The sequence below is a fragment of the Haemorhous mexicanus genome, chromosome 8, assembly GCF_027477595.1.
Source record: "Haemorhous mexicanus isolate bHaeMex1 chromosome 8, bHaeMex1.pri, whole genome shotgun sequence".
Lineage (NCBI taxonomy): Eukaryota > Metazoa > Chordata > Aves > Passeriformes > Fringillidae > Haemorhous > Haemorhous mexicanus.
Genome location: NC_082348.1, coordinates 14,145,189 through 14,167,753, shown reverse-complemented (window position 1 = coordinate 14,167,753; position 22,565 = coordinate 14,145,189). Strand labels below are relative to the sequence as shown.

At 41.6% G+C, this 22,565-nt stretch overlaps 1 protein-coding gene across 1 annotated transcript; it reads left to right on the top strand.

Moving 5' to 3' along the window:
• Window positions 1-190: 190 nt before the first annotated feature.
• Window positions 191-21,102, top strand: ERCC3 (ERCC excision repair 3, TFIIH core complex helicase subunit). The gene is made up of 15 exons (XM_059852793.1): window positions 191-304; window positions 394-599; window positions 1,574-1,810; window positions 2,431-2,480; window positions 3,386-3,521; window positions 3,731-3,895; window positions 5,179-5,383; window positions 7,002-7,316; window positions 8,442-8,626; window positions 11,124-11,326; window positions 14,892-14,988; window positions 15,177-15,294; window positions 16,453-16,571; window positions 19,678-19,830; window positions 20,187-21,102. Exons 1-15 carry the CDS (start codon window positions 286-288, stop codon window positions 20,319-20,321), a joined length of 2,343 nt encoding a protein of 780 aa, XP_059708776.1. The 5' UTR covers window positions 191-285; the 3' UTR covers window positions 20,322-21,102.
• The last annotated feature ends 1,463 nt before the right edge of the window (window positions 21,103-22,565 follow it).

The following is a 22,565-nucleotide window of genomic DNA, read 5'->3' as shown; positions in this document are numbered from 1 at the left end:
GTATCTCAATTCCGCGTTGGCTTTTTTATTTTTATTTACTGTGCGCTTTCCGGAAGTTCAATTTCTTTTATTAATTTTTAATTATTTTTCCTTATTTCCGGCTGGTCCGGGCGTCGCCCAGGGTGCGGCCGCGCCCCGTACCCGAGGTCCCGCCCCGTGCCCGCCCGCGCCTCTCCCCGCGGCGGGGGCGGCCCCGGGAACAGAGAAACGAAGGTGTCTCCTCCCCTCGCGGCGCTGCCGTGCGGAAGTGACGCGCGGGCGGGCGTTGCGCGGCGCGCGGCGGCCATGGGCAGGAAGGAGCGCGGTGAGCGGGGCCGGGGAGCGGCGCGGGCCGGGCCGGGCCGGGGAGTGGGGTCCAGGGGCGGCTCGTCACGGCTCCCGCTCTGCTCCCAGATAAGAAGAAGTCCAAGAAGCGCCATTACGATGACGACGAAGACGATGAGGACGAAGGTGCCGGAAAGGAGCCGCAGGAGGCGCTGCCGTCGGCGGCGGGGAAGCAGGTGGAGGAGAGCGGCACCAAGGTGGACGAGTACGGCGCCAAGGACTACCGGCTGCAGATGCCGCTGAAGGCCGACCACAGCTCGCGGCCCCTCTGGGTGGTGCGTGCGCGGGGGGCGGCGGGGCCGCTGTCGCCGTGTGCCCGAGGGTGGGACTCGCGGGGGTCGGGATCGCTGCGGAACACGGACCGGGCCGGGGAGTGGGAGAAGCCGGACTGCTGCGGGGTCAGGCGGGGAGCGCAGGGCGGGCCGGAGTGTGCGGGTGGAGAGCCTCGGGCGTGCCTGGGAGCGGGGTTTGATGCGGTTCGGGGCGGTGCGTCCCCTGCAGCGCCTGTGCGGGGACAGGAGCCCCGGCAGTGCCCAGGGGATTGCTGCAGCCCCAGCAGCCTCCAGGCGGGGTTCCCGCTCCTCCGGGTGTGCTGCAGGGCCGGGCCCAGCTGCGGCTCAGCCAGACGTCTCGGGGAGGGCTGTAGAGCAGCGTGTTGGCTGATGACACGAGGGGCATCTATCACTGCAGTGACCCCGTAGCAGGGTTTGTATGTAGGAGTGAAACGGCTTTAAGACAGGCTGGCTTCATCTTCCGTACTGGTGCCGTTTGTTTTCTGTGCCCTTTGAAAGGGATGCCAGTAAACTTGCCCAAGGTGTGGCCAGTGGTGCAGCATCTAGGGAAGAGGTGGTTTCCCAGCCAGCTTCTGCACGGTGCCTGTCACCAAGTGCTGTACAGGCACCTGGGGCTGTGACACCCGTGTGCTGCCTTCATTCATTCATTTGTTCATTCTGCTTAAAACGAGCAAGCAGTTTTGTTGTTCCAGGGGAATGGGGCTGGAAGCTTGCCTCTATTCAAGCAATTTCTTTAGCATTAAAAAAGAAGGAATACCCCAGTATGTCAGTCTGGAAAAACTTTATCGATCTGGGTGTGGCTTATTCATAATGCCATGGAAGGAACATGGACAAATCAATTCCTGGATCATTTTCAGAAGACAAAAGTTTAGTGTTTATTCATTTTCTCATATCTTCATTATGAGAGTCAGTTCAACTAACAGTGTTCTGCCTTCAGCATTTGTTTATTTCTGTAGGCTCCTGATGGCCATATATTTTTGGAAGCCTTTTCTCCAGTTTACAAATATGCACAGGACTTTCTGGTTGCCATTGCTGAGCCTGTGTGCAGACCCACTCATATTCATGAGTACAAGCTGACTGCTTACTCCCTGTATGCTGCTGTGAGTGTGGGCTTGCAGACAAGTGACATCACTGAGTATTTGCAGAAACTCAGCAAGACTGGTGTCCCAGATGGAATAATTCAGTTTATCAAGGTAAGGCTGTTCTACTGGCATTGGAAATACATCTGTTTCTACTAAGGAATTCCTTTCCTGCTGCCTCTGCTTAATTGATTTTTTGATCATTCATCACTTTTAACTGTCTTATTCTTCTGTCGTCGTTTCAAGAGAATATTTTTTTCTGTCTTTTTGCATATGATATTGCTGCACACATACTATTTTCATAATATAGCCTTTGTGGGATTTATAAAAAGTACATTTAAGTGTCTGTGTGGATAATTTCAGCCAGTACAACTTGTACATGGGGAAAGTTTCCTCAGATTTGCTCTGAAGGAAAACTGAGAATGTAGGAAGCAGTCTGTAATAGTGGGCCACTATGAGGCAGCCTGCCTTATCCTACAAATGTGTTCTCATAGTCTTGGAAACAGTTTGAAATTAGGCATAAAAAGTGAGTATCTGTGCCTGATCTCCTGTGTGACAGGATGTGAGCATCTTCTGAAAATGCCTTTTCAGGTTTGTTCCATGAGCATAACTGCAGTGCAAGTAAATGTTTTGTGGTAAGGTGCTTCCCCACAAAGACCTAAAGCCACTGCAGTGTTTGGTCCTAAACATGGAATCTCTCTTTTGCATGTTCCTAATGACTGCTCTCATTGTAGCTGTGCACCGTCAGCTATGGGAAGGTGAAGCTGGTTCTGAAACATAACAGGTAAGTGGCTTCTTCCTTGGCTCTTGTGGCAGCAAACCCTCCAAATGCACAGCTGAGTGAGTGAGTGCTCTCAGGAGCTCTGGAGTCTCACAGCTGCCAGCTGAGTGTAACAGCTCTCAGATATCACTTTTACAGCTTTTGGAAGTATTTAATACATTAGCTCATGAATTGTGTTTGGCTATCCTGAGCCAGTGCTGGTTGTCATCATGTTTTTAAAAGTAGGTTGCAAATTTGATATTGTAGTTTGTTTGTTTATTGCTTGGACTTGCAATATGTCTTGAAGGTTTTCAAATCATTTGGAGAAAGATAAGCAAATCCAGTAGCAAGAGGTGGGTGCTTGTGTCTCTTTTGAATCTGACTTGTTTTAAAGCTAGAGGATAATGCTGGATGGGGCCTGGAGAAATCAGCGCATATTTTAACTGTGATCTTCAGCCAGCATCATCATTGAGGAATCTCTAGGATGCATTAGTTTTAAAATTTTAGGTGGTTTGTGTTTTGGAAGTTTGGGGTTTTGTCTTTTGTGCTTTTCTGGTGCTGTGGACAGGTCTTGAAAACACCACATCCGGCATTTTCACAAACTCATCTCAGTTCAGTCAAAACAATTAATTTGTGTTTGTCACAAATAAGACGCGTATGTAAGAGGTCTGTGTGGGTATTTCTGCTGGAGTTTGCCACTCAGGTTAGAGAGCATTTGAGTAAGGTGGAGGGATAACTGCACAATACATGATGCTTTTGGTGTGAGACATCTTTTAAAAGTTTTGGTTGCCATAATGTCTTTATTTTTAAATTAGCACCCCAAGACTGGATGCTTAGAGTGCATCTAGTTATGCATCTATGCCACTCTTTCTGTGAGTTATTCAGTTGATGAATTCATTAAAATGTTTTCCTTTATTCTTTCATTTTAGGTATTTTGTGGAAAGTACCCACCCTGATGTCATTCAGCAGCTTCTGCAAGACCATGTAATTAAAGAATGTCGCCTGAGAAATGCTGAAGGTGAAGAGACAGAGCTGATTACAGAGACGTTCACAAGTAAATCAGCGGTATGTCCAGCCATATTCTAAAATAACTGCAGTGACTGGAAGTAAACTCTTGAGTAGTTTGGAGTTGCTATTGTTTGTTTGTTGTATCAGCTTCATTCTGCCAGTAACAAATTCTGCCTCTTTAATGAGCTTGACTTTGGGAGGAAGAGGGGAGTCAGAGTGTGTCTCTAATGAAACTTGTGGTGAAATTTCATGTTCCTCTATTTCAGATTTCCAAATCTAGTGAAGGTGGCCTTGGTCCATCAACTTCACAGGGAACAGATGCTCAGAATAAGCCAGATGTCCCAGCTGACTTATTTGAGTTTTATGAGCAGATGGACAAAGATGAGGAGGAGGAGGAAGAAACGCAGACGGTGTCTTTTGAAGTCAAGCAGGTATGAATATTGCACAGAAGCATATAAGCATGAGAACTTACTAGAAAGGACTGTGGCTCTTTGTTTGGTAGAGGAGATCACTAGGAATCATTAACATTTCTTTCCTTTTACCTTCAAAAGTTTAGAATCTTGGAGAGTGGCAGTGTAGATTTTGTTCTTTCCCTGCCTGCAGAGTGTTGTCTTGATTTTTTTTTAAGATTTTCTAAGCTTTCTGATGTTGACATTTTTGTAGCAAACTTTCTCACACACTTTCTGTAAATAACTCATTGTTTTGCATTCTTTTATGGAAGAAGAGAAATTTGATAGACCGTTAGTTTGTCCAGTGTCATTGGAGAGGTGGCACTGTCACCCTCTAATCCACTGTCAGTTTTGGAAAACTAGAAAGGTTAGAGTCAGAAAATAAACTTCCCTTTTTTCTTCACCTTGAGAACAGCAGTACCCGCTTGTGTTCTTTTGTGTCCTACAATGACAGCAGAGCACAGTGCTAACAGGCCAGAGAGGCTCCAGGGACTTAGGGAGGCCCCTGTCACGTGTGGCTGAGTATTACTTGGTTCAAGATGAGAATTCAGTAGAGGGCTGCTTTCAGAGAGCTGGTTTTTTTCCTTTTCCCTCCTCCTTTTGGTTTGTACTTCATAGTTGCAGAAGTAACTCATTCTTGGTGGTTCCAATTTCATCACTTGAGAAGGGGAGCTAGAGGTTGGACTGCAGTCCTTGCTTGACCTTCAGAGAGCTTCTATAGAACTTCTCAAGTTGATTTTGGACTTGGTGATTCCAATGATGCCTTAGTAGGGGGAAAAAGGAATTTAAAAAAGGATAATTTAGTAGCTGTTTTGTTTATTTGAAAAAAGCCAACCCAAACCAACAACCTCTTGTTGACTGATTCACCTGTCATTGTCTTGGAATAACTTCCATACGGGCTATAGAGGTTTTCAGGATAACAGATGTGCAGCTTTGTGTAATGTAGAGAATCTTTTGTGTCTGTTACTGAACTCTTCATTGCAAGACTTCAGGGTTTAGGTTAGTCATTGCTGGGCAAGCAGCAATCTGAGCTGAATGTGTCATGTTCTTCCATCTGCCTAAAGAGCCCTCTCTAATATTAACTGTTGCTCAAAGTGTTTTGGTGGCTGGGGTAATTACAGGTAAATTTCCAGAATAAGATTTCATAAGCATAAAAAATAAATGTAACTTCACTTGGTACTCTGTAACCTAGTTGTTTTTAGGGAAAAGATGTAGAGAACTCAGATGTAGAGAATTTATCAACTAAAGCTTTGTTTCCTCTTCAGGAGATGATTGAAGAACTTCAGAAGCGTTGTATCCATTTGGAGTACCCCTTGCTGGCAGAATATGATTTCAGAAATGATTCTGTAAATCCTGACATCAATATAGATCTGAAACCTACTGCAGTCCTCAGGCCCTATCAAGAGAAAAGCCTAAGGAAGATGTTTGGGAATGGACGAGCCAGGTCTGGTGTTATTGTCTTGCCATGTGGTAAGTTTCTGTGTTGGTATCTAGATAATTTGTTCTTTATTTGCCTATAGTAAAGAAAATTCCAAAGATGGCAGCTGCCTAGATTTCAGACAGCAGCAGGGACTGTTCTGGTCCCAGTGTGCAGAGTCCTGGTGGTTTTTATTGAGCTGGTGGTGAGGCTGTGCTGAGGGAGAGCTGGGTCACAGAACTGTCAGTGTCCTGGCAGGGGCTGGGGAGCAGCTGTGGTACCTTTACACTGCCAGTCCTGCTTCCACTGTGCCCTCTGCCACCTCTGCTCATCTTCCCATCAAATGTAAAGCTGTTGGCATTGCAATTTTTCCCTTGGTTGGGAATAGGGAAACTGGGGGGAGCTGGGAATACAAAGGTGGCATAAAGGGGTGTCCAAGGAAGGAAAGAGCTTGAGTGTACAGGTGTTGGGCAGGAGAGTTTGAGGAAGAAATGAGAAACATGCTGACTGGGACAGCCTACAGAAAACAGGGGGAAAAGGAGCAAACAGGAGGCTGTGTGCCAGTGCCCTCAGTATTGGGGGAGAAGGAGGCACATGGGACCTGTGATGAGGGCCTGAGAGTGTGTAAGGGGTGCTGGGAGAAGTGTGAAGGATGGGAAGATTTAAGGAGTTGCTTTGTGTGGGAATGTATAAGTGGCAGAGACAGAAGAATAGAGCACCCCCAGGTCTCGAGGGTCCAAATCACTGTGACCCCGAGATATGTGAAAAGTCTCTTTTTCAGCCCGCGTGCTTGAAGAATGAGTTGGAGTTCTTCAGTTCTCGGTCTCAAGTTTGTTTATTGCATCTTATCTATAAAACTTTTTCTCCTGCCCTGCCAAGGTCGTCCAGCAGGACAGTTCCAGGCACACTGCCTGGCCCCGAGCAGTGTTATCTCTTTATACTAAAAACTACATATACAATATTTACAATTACTTTACAATACCTATCGCCTGTTTTAGACAGTGAGCTTCTACTCTAAACCAATCTAAAAGTGCCAACATCAGAGCAGAAGATGGAGGCAGAGAAGAAGAACGAGAAAGGCTGGACACGCCCAAATCCCTCCATCTTGCCACAGAAACCCCCATTCTAGAAACCTCAAAAATCTATTTTTTCACCCTGTGATAATTTCACTATTATGCTACTTAAACTGCTGTGGCTTGCTGGTCTTCGTTCAAGGCTGGTAATTTGCTCCACAGGTCATAATCAAAACCACAGCGTTCTGGGCTCTGTGCCAGGGTTTCTGAGCCCCCTGGCAGGGGTCCCGGCCGCTCTGGACACCCAGAGCGATGTCCTGAGTTCCAACACCTAGGGAAGCTTTCTGTAACCACCTGTAATGTAACATTCTTTTGAAATTAAAAAGCATTAAAATTATTGCTTCTAATCGTCAAAGCCATTGTTTGCAATTTATTTTCTTGAGGAAATACAGTTGTCCTGTAGATAATCCAGCTGTATTTTTAAGAAGCGAATACTTGATCTCTTTATTACTGTTGTAGCAAAGAAATAACAAAGAAATTTCCCTTTGCATGATTTCATATCCTCTCACAGTTTTCCTTTGCTCTTTGGTTTTGTCTTCCTCCTACTCCAGTGGTGTCTGAGAGGTGACTAATGAGTGTCACTCCTCCTGCCCTGCAGGTGCTGGCAAGTCTCTGGTGGGAGTGACAGCCGCGTGCACTGTGCGCAAGCGGTGCCTGGTGCTTGGCAATTCTGCCGTGTCTGTGGAGCAGTGGAAGGCCCAGTTCAAGATGTGGTCCACCATCGACGACAGCCAGATCTGTCGCTTTACCTCTGATGCCAAAGACAAGCCCATTGGCTGTTCTGTTGCCATCAGCACATACTCCATGTTGGGGCACACGACAAAAAGGTCTTGGGAAGCAGAAAGAGTAATGGAGTGGCTTAAAAGTCAAGAGTGGGGCCTTATGATACTGGATGAAGTCCATACCATTCCTGGTAAGGAAAAGGTGTGCAAACCTTCCATGTTGCACACATTGTTAATGTCCTTCTGTTCTTGTAGAAGTGGTGGTTTTTTTGCTGTTCTTCTCATGATTAATGTAGTGAGTAAACCCATGGCTTAGGGTTTTGGAACAAGTAAGCTGCCTTGTTCTACTTTTTTTTTTTTTTTTCCCTCTGATACTACATAGTTTAGCTGACCACTAGTTTTCTGAACCCTTCAAAGGAGACACTGTGTTTTCTGTAATAGCAGTGTAAAGTAAAAGTTCCTCCATGTAGGCTGATAAAGTGCTCTTAAAATACCTGAATTACGTTTGCATAATTTTGCTGTAGACATATTTGAACAGGAGAGGAATTCATCTGCCTTCTCATAGATGCAGTGTCACTGCAGGCCAGCTTTTAATATTTATGAGTAACCATAGTGATTAACATCCAGAAATAACTGCTGTCTTTGAAATTGCCATGTAACTGAGATCTGTACTACTGGAAAGCAATAATGTGCTATTAAAGTGTCTGTGGAATAATCCTAGCTAATAAAGCACCCAAGATTCTGTTAGCTGTTCTTCCTTATTCTTACTTGAGTATATTTTGAGGTCTTCTTCTTTCAGAAGTAGATCTTGGTGATTAATTGCCATTTTATCAAAGTAGCATGCTGGCACTGTTCTGTCACTTTTGTTCTTGCTTGGTTTCATAGAAATGAAGGTACAGCAACTCCTCTGTGATTTCTAGCAATACTGAAGATGAGTAATTCTGCCATATCCTGCAAGTCCTGAATGTGGCAGTCAGCCAATAGTCCTTGTGTCATAGTTCTTGCTAGGAAATAGTAGAGACCCAAACCAAGCCGTGTAACCTGTGAATATATTAATTTTCTCTTGGGGAATAGAAAATAATAAAGAAAGTTTACTGGGATTTTCAGAGTATACTTGGCAATGCAAAGTAAAGCTGCAATCACTGTGAAGTTTTGCTATAGATTTGTTAGGAGTATGTGTGCAATGGAGTATGATTTCCCGATGCTGTGCTTGCCGTATGCTCAGGAGTTGATGAAAATGTCTTTTAAAAGTTGCAGTATTTATCTTCTGAAAGCATTCAGGAAAATTAACAAAAAATTTGTCTTGGATTTCTTAGCAAAGATGTTCAGGCGTGTGCTCACTATTGTCCAAGCTCACTGTAAACTGGGGCTGACTGCTACCCTGGTCAGAGAAGATGATAAAATTGTTGACCTGAACTTCTTGATTGGACCAAAGCTCTATGAAGCCAACTGGATGGAGCTGCAGAACAGTGGCTACATTGCTAAAGTCCAGTGTGCTGAGGTGATGCTCTGCTTTTTGGTACTATTAGTGTATATTTAGTATGCTTATAAAGTTGAGAAAAAATTTTGCAGCTCTTATAAAAAAGAACAATAGTAGAAATTTTAAAATACATAAGAAAACACTTGCTTATTTCAAGCCTGAACATGTGAGGGTGAAACTTGAAAATGTAGGACTGGATCTCATAATTCTTTCCAGTATACAGATGTGACCTCTGTTCTTTCCAGCATATGGATGAGAGGTAAATCTGGTGGTATCGAAAGAGGTGAAAATCTTTTGCACAGGCACATTAGAATGTTAAAGTAATCTTTCTGGAAAGCCTAATTCAATGTATTATCACTGGTAATTGACATGGAAGAATATAATAGGGAAGAGTATAACTTTCTCCAAGCTGTTATTTACAATGTTTCCATGTAAGCATTAGGGGGTTGCTTTTTCATTAATTTATTTGGTCTCTCATTGAATGGAAGTAAAGTTTTAGCAGCTGCAATGTGTTATGGTAGAGTTTGGGGCTTTTTTGTCTTTGTGTTGTTGTTATTGTTGTGGTGGTTTATTTTAAGCCTGTCTTGTTAATTTCGTGCAATTCTCCCTAGCTCTGGTACTGGAATAAAATATGCAAATATAGGTCAGCTGTTCTCCTTTTGAACACTGTGCAAACTGGAGGTTGTAGAAGGAAAAAAACCCACGGCTTTGAACTCACAGAATGCAAGCGAAAAGGACCTAGAAAATAACTGTTGAAGGGAGAGTAACCAGTCCTCAAATTCAGGTTTGCATTTAGGCACTTTGGTTAGTTCTGCTAAGCAAAATTCTCAGTCCCTGAACTGCCTTTTAGTAATTAAAAAATGAAGCATGGGCTACCTTTTGTTCTGAATGATGGGAAAATTCTGGAAGTTTCTATTCCTTAGGCCAGTGTTTTGAACTAACATTTGATGACTCTACCAAAAGCAAAGAACAAAAAAGGCCAGTGTTGAGTCCAGTATGTGCACAACTGCTCTGCATATTTGTTTGGATTTCCTTGAGGAGTAGCACCATTAATCAACCTGGTTTATTCCCCTCAGCCAGGAAAGGTGTCTGGCTCACTTTTCAAGTGCAGTTCTTCCCAGGTGGCTGGAGAGGGCAGTGCTGATGTCTCATGGGGCAGGTCGTTGTTGTTGTAGGTGTTGCTCTTTCACTGCTCTAAAAGAGAATGAGCAGCACAGTTTAAAAAGTTACACAAAGTTAAAAAAAAAGACAACAAACCTGTTCTTTACCTGTTTTTTCAGAGTTTTTCAGCTTTCTGAGTAGCCATACTAAATCTTTGGATTGGAGTGCCTGTCTTGCAAAATGTAAAATGAAAAAAAAAATACATGTGTTTGCCATGTAGTCAGAGGCATTGAGCAATAGATGAAATAGATGAAATTTTTTACCTCAGTCAAATGGTCAGTATTTGTATCTCATTGTCACTTTGATGTAATTGTCTGCTGGTTCAAGAGTTTTAAGTCTTTCATGTAGACAGTACACAATAACAACAGAGCCTATTCAGTGCAAGAATTTATTTTAATGTCATCAAAAGATAATAAAAGCATCATCTGGAATTTAAGTCACTGGAAAAAATATTTTGAAATAAAAAATTAGGTCTTATCAGTACAGAACAATTAATGTTGTTTAAATCACCTACTGTAAATTGTCATTAACTTCCTTAGCTGAATGGTGGTTATGAAAGAGGCTTTTCTCTGTGGTAGTTTGTTAATATCTATTGTGCAATGGATATGAGGGAATAACTCCTGTACAGCAGAGTGAATGTTTCCCAAATTATATCCCCTATGGATAGTGTCAGATGTTATCAATAGTGTGACTTCATTGGCTTAAACTAGATAATTTATTATTTTTTCATGCTAGAGTAGAAAAAATAAACCTAGACTTGTTGAAGTACTATGGTTGTTGTTTACATAATAGAAGAATTGCTTAGGAATCCTGGGGTGATGTTATTGTGTGTTGAAAACTTCTAATTAATCCTAGTGTTTTGGAAGTTCTAGACTCAATAGCTGTGGATATATGGAGAAAGATGGGTGAATTTGTTCTGTAATGAAGACAAAATGTGTCTCAGCTTTCAGAATATGGATGAAAATTGGTCTTTATGGGAAAAAGCTTTGACTGCTGTGAGAGGGAGAGTACACAGTTCATTCCCTTAATTACTGCTTTGTAGGAAGTAGTAGTTTGTAGTAAATTATTTAAGTGTGAACATGAAGTAACTATCTTTCAGTCTTGTTCCAGTCCAGCTGCCTATTTCTGTCATGGATCTCAATGCCAAAGCATTTTGAAAAAACAGATTTTATCGGTGCAAGAGACTTCAGTGACTTGTAGCTTTCATTTCGGTACAGAAATGACTGTGCTAAAATGTGTGACCTGCCCTATACAGAAAGTCCTAATGCGTTACCAGCCTCCAATATCTTTGCAGTTCCCACTGGGATTAAATAAGTAAATAACAGAGTGCTAGTGTGTGTGTGTTTTCTAATTGTAGGTCTGGTGCCCAATGTCACCTGAATTTTACAGAGAATATGTAGCTATTAAAACAAAGAAAAGGATACTGCTCTACACCATGAACCCAAATAAATTCAGAGCCTGTCAGTTCCTGATTAAGTTTCATGAGCGACGGAATGATAAAATCATCGTCTTTGCTGACAATGTGTTTGCACTGAAGGAATATGCAGTCAGACTTGGGAAGTAAGTGTTCAGCCAATGATGGCACTGTTATTTTCTTCCTTCCATGACAATTTCCTTGCAATCTCACAGCTTTCAGTAGTCTTTGATATTTTTTGTAATGCTGTAGCTCCAGTCCTCCTGCATAAAAAGCTCAGGAGGGTGTTTTTGGATGGACTTTACTGGCACTGCAACATGATTTTGGTGTTTGAAAAGAGTCTCTGTTTAGCATTTGTTTCAGAAAAAATTATTTTAATTAGTAAAAGCCAATGGAAGAAAGAGGGGCTTTTGGAAATATCACTAGAAAGGTTTCTTTAATGTATGGTAGCTTCCCCTGTCTCTCTGAGACAAAGGTTTTCAAATATGTACTCTCTGGATCTTTCAGGGTGTTCTGAGACCCAAGGCCTTCTTCTTCAAGTTCTCAAAAGGTCTTACCCTTGTCTTAAAAAAACAAAGACAAGCTTTTATGGTATCTGCGCTGTACTAGTGCACTGCCTAGAAGTGCATCAATTGTTTAATAAACTAAAGGACATTTCTCCCTAGAGCTCCTTGATTACCTTAAATGACTGTAATACGAGTGCAGTTATGGGAGGTTGTGCAAACAGGGTTTAATGAGGGGTCAGCATCAGTCTGTTGGTAGGATTTGGGGAGGGATGGTCAGGGAGAGTTTGTCAGGATTGGGCATAGAGAGATTTTTGGGAAACATAACCTTATAAGCTGGCCTCATCCTTTCTTTGACAAGGCCAAATAATGCCTTGCTTGCTGGAAGCTGTGGGGCATTTTGATAGTGTATGATTTCATGTCTAGGAATTTCAGCAGTATTCCTTAGCAAAACCACAAACAAGCTTACACTTTCCAAAATTCATAATCAGTTCTGACTGCATTTTAAGGGACCGTGTGGTGCTGGCATGCTGTGACATCAAATAGCAAGCAGAGCTAATGGTGTTGGATAAATTCCAACACCCGTGGTCTCTTTCATCATTTTTTTAATCTGTCTGGACAGAGATTAGCTGTAATGATGCCTCTGGAATGTCTCTAGCAGTGTTCAGTGTACCACAGACAAAGCCTTTAGCACAGGCAATGCTGGGGGGGCAGGGGATGCTACAGGGCACAGCAGTTGTAAGTGGGGTAGGTGCTGTGGAAGCGTGGCAGGAAAACCAGTTGAAGAAATAGTAGGTGGCCCCTTTTTATGTTCTGTAGTGAATTCTGTGTTTCTCACATCATTTATGGAGCTCCAGGTTATCCAGCTGCCACTCTTAGAAAGAAAGCACAGTCTTGCTGTGCTGGACAAAGGTGAGGTTTGTTTTAACTGAAGGTTTTTTGTTGTGAGCAGACTAAACCAAAGGGAACTGTTAGTTTGTGCAGGGCAGGAACTCTTTGTGTGGAGGAGAGAGCAGCCCAGTGGGTAGAGCAGGAGTGGCTGTGTGGCTGCATGCCCAGCGTGAGAGAGCAGCCCAATGGGTAGAGCAGGAGTGCTGTGGCTGTGTGCCCAGCAGGAGAGAGCAGCCCAATGGGTAGAGCAGGAGTGCTGTGGCTGTGTGCCCAGCAGGAGAGAGCAACCCAATGGGTAGAGCAGGAGTGCTGTGGCTGTGTGCCCAGCAGGAGAGAGCAGCCCAATGGGTAGAGCAGGAGTGCTGTGGCTGTGTGCCCAGCAGGAGCACAGGTCCCACTGCCCTTCTCATGGCCTGATGGGAGCCTGCGGGCTGGGTGGGCTCCCCCATGGCAGGAGAGGTGGCCACAGTCCGGCTGCCTCTGCTGGCTCCTCCCTTAACCCCCTTGCCCTTGTAGTGGGGAGCCATCAGGGGAAGACCATGCACATGACAGGAATTACTTTGTCTACAGGTTTTGGGGCCAGAGAATCCAAATTTGCTCAGCCAGCTTTCCCTCTGTCATGATTCTGTCATCCAGTATAGCATAGCTCACGTACTGCCTGGTTTCACTGATGTTATTATGTTTAAATCACTGTTTCTGAAGGACTGTGCCTCTGTGGTTTTATCAGTTATGTCAGTTAATGGCAGAGGAATCTATGTTTGCAAATCCCTCAAATGTCTTTTCGCAGTGAGGAAAATGAGTCATTAAAAAAAGAATCCATTTAGCACTTAATGTTCTGGATTCAGAAAAGTACTCAGGAATGCCAGTGAATCACTGTCAAGTAGGATCTGGGAGGATTGAAGGATTGATAGCCAGGAGTTCAGGATTATTCTGTTCTTAATACAAAATGTGTTTGAATGCCTTCTTGGTGGTCTTAAGAAAAGGAAGGCTCAAAAATTTTGTTTCAGTTTAAATCTGCCATTTAACTTCACAATTTAAATACTACATGAAATTTAAAATAAGACTTAAGATATTACTGAATGCTACTAATTGAATAATGAAGATATTTTTTCTGAATTGACTAATTTGCTACTTTCATTTTTTAGCTGTTTTTTTACTAAAAGTCTGCTTAAATACAATAAATAGAAGAATTAGATTAGAGATTACTACGATTGTTTGGTAAAAAACCCTAGAATAAAGTTTGTAGTAAAGAAAGCAAGAGGAGCCAGTGTACAGGGATTAGTTGATAAGAATAGAAAACCTAAGTCCATGCACTGCCATGTTTATGTTCAGCCATGATCTATGTGCAATACTAAATGGAAAATTTGAGCTTAGTTCCTTGTGTTAGAAATAATTTATGGAACTGTGAGCAAAATGGTAATTGGAAAATTTAACTCCTGTTGTTTGGAGATGCTTGGTAACCTTAATTTGGAAAAGTAGTACAACAGATGACAAAGCAGTGGCAGTGCTATCCTGCACGCAGCTCACTGTTTTTGTGTGGGCTCTTCTCTTCTTAGCTTTTCAGTTTTTAACTCTGTTTAGGCAGAAATAAAACAGTCAGACACTAGAAAAGTCACAGCACCAAGTTGCTCATGAAGTCTGAGAGTGACTGATTTTGTGTGAGTCTTTGGGATTGAGACATTAAATGTTCCATGTAATTCACTGTCAGACATTAGAAACCATAGGTGAAATGCCACTGTGAGCTGCTCATGAAATGTTTGAGGCATTTGCATCATTTCAGTAAGCCCAGAAGGTATTAGAAGGGGCAAGAGGTTAGCTTGAAAAGCAAAAATAAATTTTCCCAGAACAACACCCAGCAGCCCATTTGTGACACCCAGCGTATCCTTAATAGAGAAGCCTGATATTTTCAAGTGTTTAAACAGGAAGCAAAGGTTGCAGCTGTAAATGTGCTAACTCAGTACATTTGAGGAAAAAAATGTCTTTAACAGCTGCCTTCAGTCTTTCATGTAGGCTTAGCAAATGTATTCAGTCTTTTGATATACAGCTTCATTGGTCCACGTAATTTCAAAACATTTGTAACTGTCAGAATTTCTTTCTGGCTGACTGGGTTGCTGAGAGGGTTCCACAAACCCCTGGGCAGCTGCCATGAAGAGTCAAACAAGCTAAAAGTATCTGTACCAAGTTGGTATCTGTACCAAAATCTGGTTTGTTCTCATATCTGCTCAAAGATGTCCTGCACTCCTTGCCATGGTACCTCATAAGAGATGAGTGAGAAATCTTGAATTTATTTCATTTGTACATGTTGTGTTCTTTTCAGACCCTATATCTATGGTCCTACTGCACAAGGGGAAAGAATGCAAATTCTACAAAACTTCAAGCACAATCCAAAAATCAACACTATTTTCATTTCCAAGGTGAGGGAGTACATTCACTGTGTCCTTGTGCCTATCTTTGGATTCAACTTTTAGAGTCAGCTGCACATGCATGGTGTGCATTTGACATCTTCGTATCACAGCTCACAAAGAGAGCTGTGCCTTGTATTTGGTGTTGGCTGGGGAGATGTGGAAATAAGAGGCTGCTCAGAGGTGCTGCTCTGTTGCAGGTAGGGGACACGTCCTTTGATCTGCCAGAAGCCAATGTTCTCATTCAGATCTCATCCCACGGTGGCTCACGAAGGCAGGAGGCTCAAAGGCTGGGACGAGTGCTGAGAGCCAAGAAAGGTAAAGGAGGTGGTGCTTGGGCTCTGGGTCTTGGATCATAGCAACCTAGAGGAGGAGAAACTGGGTGTTCATGAGGCTTCTTTATACTGTCTTTATGTTTTAGTCAAACAGAATATACCGATATACCAGTGAATGAAAATGAAGCATCTTCTGGGTCAGTAAACTTAGTGATGAGAAAACTTGTAAAGGACAAAAAAAGCTGAAAGAAAACTGACTTTCTATGGCAATTCTCTCACTTTTTCATTCCTTGATATTTTCTTCAAGATGAAATTGTTTTTGTTGGATCATAGTATTATTCTAAGAAGTGAGCCTCTAGAAATCACATTTTTGACACTGTAGATTACTTGCTTTTAAAAATTGGATTTGGTTTTTGACTAGTGTGTTTTTGTAAAACATGGCCAAACGAATTTTTATTGTTTAGAACAATTACTCTTAAAATACTTTCAACTTGGACTTAAGCTCTGCAGACACGTATTTTATGTGCAGTTCGTGCTTTTTACAGGTAAGGCTTTGTTTGAAAATGCAAACAAACCCCGTGTTAGTGAATTGACAAAGTCTTAATGAAACCCTGAGTTTTAAAGGACAACCCTGTTACCAGGGTAACAGACCTTTAGGACTGTATGTGAACAAAGAGTTTATGCACAGCCTGGTATGTGCTGGTCTTCAGATACTGCTGTGAATTCTTAGCTAAATATCTTTGCTTCACTTTTTAAATTCAAAAACACTGCCAACTCTAGTTCACATGGATTAAACTTTTCTTTTGTCTTTTTCTGTTGGACTTTTTTTGACATGCACTGCAGTCCTTGCTCTTGACTTTTCACTTCTTTTTGACATGATAGACTTAAAAACAATTTTATCTTTCGCCTTGCCTAGCAGAATAAAGCAGCAGATTCTTCTTAGACCACCTGTGTGATTGTGTTAGTCTACGTTTCCTTTTCTGTTTTTGTCTTTTCACCTATCTTCAAGTTATTAAAAACAAAAGTAGAAGTTTCCATGCTGTGTCAATCAGTTTATGTAATGTCTGGGTGCAGATAGACAATGTAAATAATTTTTGTGGGGACAAGTTACTTAAGTACCTGTTTTCAGTATTTATTCCTTGGTTGTTCTTTGTTGCAGTGTTCCAAATGAAAGTAATCACTAAGTGCTTTTGTCTCTTAGGCATGGTTGCAGAGGAGTACAATGCCTTTTTTTATTCCCTTGTATCCCAAGACACTCAGGAAATGGCATATTCAACAAAACGGCAACGGTTTCTTGTAGATCAAGGTTATAGCTTCAAGGTAACTTGTTCCTTCTGTTTATTATGCTTGAGGCCTAAGAATGTAATTTTCGTATTGTTTAGTGTTAGTATTTGGTCCAGTATGTGGGAATTCTGGTTGTGGAATGCATTAATGAAGGTTTTTCTTGCAAGCAAGAACTGCCCTGGTATTGTTTTATCATCTGTTGTGAGGGCAGATACAAGTAGCTCTGTACAGCTTCTAGAAAGATAAGTGTTGTAACTTGAAAGCGGGCAGAGTGCAGTGCATGTTCCTTGGTGGTTGGTTGACGTTTGTGCTGTTCAGTTGTCCATCTGTGCAGGCCTTCCATTATACAGTATCACACTGGCACTACATAAAGCAGTGTTGGGTGTTGTCAGTGGGCAGCACCAATTTCGACAACTTGCAAAACTTAGGAAGTGACAATTTCCAAAGAACTCCAGTCTCAGACCAGTATTGCACTGTGTCATCTTCTTCTAAACATAACCAAAGCTCCTCTATATTATAGATTTCATGGTGTATCTCACTTATTTATCTTTTAATGCATGGTCTGCCCTGTGTGCTCATCTGTTAGGCTGTAAAGGCAGCAGAGTATCATGATAGCTCTTGGGTTTAGGTAAACTATTCCTTTGAAAAATTGGAGCTTACTGCTCTGATTAGAAGCCTTCCCAATGAGAAGCAGTGCTGAGGAGAATGAAAAATAAGACTCCCACATCTGGCTGTTCAAGAGCTTGTCTGGGTGAGGCACCAGTACAGGACATGCCCCTGAACTGCTGGGCTGGAGGAAATCACTGCTCTGGAAAGAGCAGCCCATTAAAGAGCTCTTTGGAAACAGACTTGTCATGGTCTTTATAGGTGGGAACTTTCTTTTCCTTTGTAGTGCATGTGTCTCAACAAAGGTGTAGATTAGTACTAAGCTGCAACTAATTACAGCAAATGCATCTGTGTGGCTATAGCCAGGAAGATTAGAGCAATCCCTTTACTTATATTCGAATGCCCTGGATTCTAGAGCTAAGAAGGGGGATTTCATTTTGCAAGGAAGGAGCTCAAAGTCCTAGGAGCTTTGGTGTAATGTGGCAATGAAGTAGTGCAAGTGGCCAGCTGAGTATCTAGAGGAACATTTTTGCTGACCAGAACTGAAATGTTCCTTACTTGCAGATTAGAAATAAAACATTAGAATATATATTTTCTTCTGTTTGCCAAACTCTGTCATAGCTGTCATCAAAGAAGAATAGGGCTGAAAGAAACTTCCAAAAAAATATCTATTGTGTTTCTTCATTCTGAGCAAGGATGAGCTATGTGTATGGCATTCCCAATAGATGTCTGCTTTCTTAGTATTCCAAATATGGAGACTCTACCTCTTCTTTAGGTAATTATTTCAGTGTTAATGTCCTGTCCCTTAGGATTTGTGTTCCTAAATAACTAAAAATTCATTACTAGTTTAAAAGGGTAACAGTTTTCACTTTTTGTTTAGGACTTACTTTCCTATTGCCATCTCTCAATAGCTTCATTCTCTGCCTTTCATCAAAAAGAGGACTGGACTAATACGTTTTTGCTAAATCCACATATCTTGTCTTTGCTTCTTAAATATCAGCCTTATTACAGTTTACTGCTTGGAGTGTACTGCTAGCTGGTTTTTTTTTTTGGTTAGCTAACCAGTTGCCTTTGCTACTGTATTGTATTTTTATTTAGAGACTAAATATACTAAATTTTAAACCAGTTGCAGAAGAACTCTGTATATTAAAGAATTGGGGGTAGCTTTTAAACAGAGCATCAGTTGGACGGCTTAAAAGATGATGCAGTGGGAATTCTTTCCATTCTGTGAATCATGCTAGCACTGTTTTGCAACCAGAGCTGGAAACAGGCAAATACAATTTAAAATGGATTTTTGTGACTCCTCCTTCTTTATTCTTGAGATGACCATATACATATCCTCCTAAATAAACAAGGAGTACCATAGTGTTCCTTTAGCCATTAGTAGGACTGGTTCCTTCCATTGATGGATTTTTCAGGCTTGGACGTTTTCTCAGGAAAACATCCTTTTTCAGACTAGACATTCCCACAAATAACAGCACTGATTATTCATTCCAGTGTTCTCCTTCCCCATTTTTGAAAAATAGTGCTTGGCAGCTAATATGGATTTCTTTTACCTTAAACTTTATTTACAGTGTTTTTGTGATCTGCTCAGACTCCTGAGGTAATTAGTTTCTAATTGTATTGACTCAAGAGGTAAGCAGAAAAGATGAGGGAAAGCACTACATAATCAGTGATTGAATTAGAATGTCTTTCTCAAAACCATGTCAAATGTGACATTTTCAAAATACCTCTGATTAAGAAAGTAAGCTGTCTGTTGCAAATCTTTAGAACAGAAGCTTGAGATCTTTCAGTTCAGAAGAGGAGCTTTGTCAGCTGATGGAGCCCATGGCACTGTGTTGCCAGTAGGTCACATGTGCCCTGCACCCACAGTTATCAGATGAGTTACTGAGAATTCCAAGGAGAGCAAACTTACCTGAAGTTACCCAGTGTTTAAGTACTCAAAGGCTGGAAGAGTCCTTTTGCTCTGTGACTGATGCTCTGTTGCAGGTTGCTGCACTGTCTCCCAACAGCTGTACATCTCAATTTGTTAGGGGCTTTTCTCCTTTTTCCTGAATGCTTCTTGCTAAAATTCTGAGTCTCTGCAGACCTACTGGATTATTTTGTTAAATATAAAATACTGGTTCTTAAACTAGACAAATCTAGAGCCTACAGCATGACACCAACCTTGCAGGAACTTGAATACATGCTTGATTTATATGTGCTTTGGTCATGTTATTGGTCAAGCTGGTATAAACCATGTTTAGCTGACATGCTCTGCCCAGAGCTTTTCTTTCTTTTCCTTTTTTTTCCCCCAAAGATTTGTCTTTTGCATTTCCAGCCAGAATATATAACAAGAGCTGTGAGTGTATGTATATATACATCACTTAGCAAGATATTATATGTATCTGTGCTATCTGTAGTGTGAGGTTGTTCCAACCATTGATAAAAGTTGAAGCCAGTTCCAACCAGATATGGAATCCGGAATTGTCTTGGTTTTGAATAGCTAACAGTGAGGAGAAAGAGCCCTCACCTTGTAGTGTGCTCTGTTTCTTAGGTAATCACAAAGCTGGCAGGCATGGAAGAAGAAGAACTTTCATTTTCAACCAAAGAAGAACAGCAGCAGCTTCTCCAGAAAGTCCTGCAAGCATCTGACCTGGATGCTGAGGAAGAAGTAGTTGCTGGAGAATATGGTTCAAAGTCAGCTCAGGTAATGAAGAATTCTTTGAAAAGGATGACCACAGGTAGGACAGAACTGGGCCATTTTATTTCCATCCAATTCTAAATGTGATGTTGTCATTGATGGCCTGGTACTTTGTGAAACATTAGAGAACAGATTTGGGTTTTTAATCTCTATTAGCCTTTAGCTATTGGAATAATTCACTTGTTGGGCACTCAGAAGAAATTTGACATGGAATTTGTGTCCTTCTCCATCATATTTGAAGGAGAACGTAACAGATCTGTCGTTACAGATTTTGAAGTAAATCTTTTAAGTCACATGCAATGCAAATATTTTAAGCCTCAGATCACACACTAAGCACGTGTGTGTGCTCCTTGTGCTTGCAGGTGTCCCGCCGTGCAGGTACCATGAGCTCCATGTCGGGAGCAGATGACACCGTGTACATGGAGTACCACTCCTCCCGGAGCAAGGCGTCCTCCAACAAACACATCCACCCCCTGTTCAAACGCTTCCGCAAGTGACTCCTGAACACGGGTGGCTCCTTGGAACATCACCCGTCTGCGTGTTCCTGTTACTGCAAGGATGGAGTTGAAATTTATGACAGGTCCTTTAACAGACTCTTCTATATGCATCTGTACAGCCACATATTTACTTACCTGTGTATGTGCTTTCATAGGTGAATGGGAAAGGAAAGAAGGAACTAAATCTTACCATGAAAATATTTTTAGAAACTTTAAGATACAAATATGTCACAGCACATACTTTTTTTGTGTGGCACTGTGCTCCTTGTCTTATGCCCTCATTTCCTCATGGCCGGAGGGCAGAAGCATATGGGCCACTTCATTCAAGAGAAGTACTTGTCTGGTTTTCAGGGTAATTAATAGATTTTATTTTTATCAGCTGAAGATCCTTTTTCAGAAGAGTGCTGAAAAGGTTTTGTAAATTAAGTTTGTACTGATGTTTGAGATATTATTTATCTGGTTCTTATGTCTGCTCAACAATATACTGTTTCTCAAAATGCTTAAATAAAATCATTCAGTGAGCTGAACAAATCCTGAGAGGAGCACTTTACATTATATTTTTAAACAGAGCTAATTTATACTTGTGACTTTACCTGTATTAAAAGTCTAACAAATAGGTCAGAAATACTTAAGAGTTTGAAGACAAGAAGAAAAAGAGACTGTCTCCAAAGTAAACTCAAGGAAAGCATTAGTAGTAAATACAAATGAATTCTGTGCTTGTTTTCCTAATTTTTCTTGCTTCTCTTGAGAAGTTGCTCAAATAAAAGCTGTTTCTCTATTATTTATATTCTGTTTATTTACCATGCTATAAAACCGTCGTAACTGCTAACAGTGCACTGTCACCACAGAGGTTATTATTGAATCAAAAAGCATTTTGACTTCTCACAAGGTGAATTGGAAGAATGTGTGAAATAAAGATTCCTGAGTTTCTTTTTTGTAATGAAGATTGCATTATAATTTTAGAAAACAATAGGGAAATGTTGGTGGTTTGTGGCAGAAGAATGATTTTTAAGTAACACCTGCTTAATAATGTAACATGCTACTTGGTGTTGTATTAAGAGGTCTTACTTCTCTGGTTGTTTGTGGAACTTTAGGAGCAACCTCTGTTGGCTGAAAATAGGTTGGTATAAAGGTTTACCATACTGGAAGGAGCATGCATGATACACCTATTCTGGTTGTGTGACAGATGTGCTTCAGAAGGATACTGAATTCTGTTTCCTATTAGCATGAATTCACAAACTGAGAATGTAGAAATATTGGAAGCATTTAATAATTGAGAACAGACGGTGCTTGGTTTTGGTCTCTGTATCAGAATCAGGTAATTTTAAAAAGGGAACTGATCTGCCTCAGTTTAAACTTTGTTTAGGCTCTGAGCCCTACCCTGTAACACGTGATTCTTTCAGTTGTGCTGAGTCTTCTGCCTCAACCTGGAACCAGCCATGGCAGTGCTGGAGTGACTTATACAGAAGAGATAATTGTGCAGTATTCTGGTGCTGATTTCCTCTCCCCAGTTTAAAGCATTATTTACTTCTGATAGTAGTTTGGACCAGCTCTAATGGCAACAGTTAGTAGCAAAATGGTAATTTAGTATAATGGGAGGGACCTGTGACAGAGGTTTAGCTGAGCAAGTAAGGCAGTGTCCCTCTGCATAATTCTCTCTTAAAAAGCTTTATGAATTGCTTTGAAACTATTCTCCACCCTTCATAAACTTGAAAAAACTCACAACAACCTACTAAATGCAAATGGCTTAATACTGATTCCTGTAATTGTGAAATCACTAGTCGTAGCTGGATTTAGGACTGCAGTAGTTCATGTGTAGTAAATTGTGACTAATGATCTCACTCCTCTAAGTAATGTGTGTGTGGGATGCAGTACATTCAGCATCAAGTAAAGCATAATAATTTTATGAGGCATGAATGACTCCATGCATCAGTGATAGCATCTTGGTATTCACACTTTAGAATCCATGACAATAAGGTTAAGTGCGGCAATTACTGCCTGCTGTTACTCCGGGCTGTGGCAGCAAGTGGCAGACTGGTGCATTTACTCACCACAGCTGAGTTGCTGCTGCATGTGGCAGCACCCATACCATTACAGGGTTGGGCACTGAGAAGCTGCTGGCTTCTGGGGCTTCTGTCCTGCTGGCCCCTCACTACCCCTGTACTCTGGCAATGCACCCAAGGGTCACAGTAGACAGCTCTGCATCTGTAATCCCAGCCCTCTAGGAAACTAAATTGTCCACAG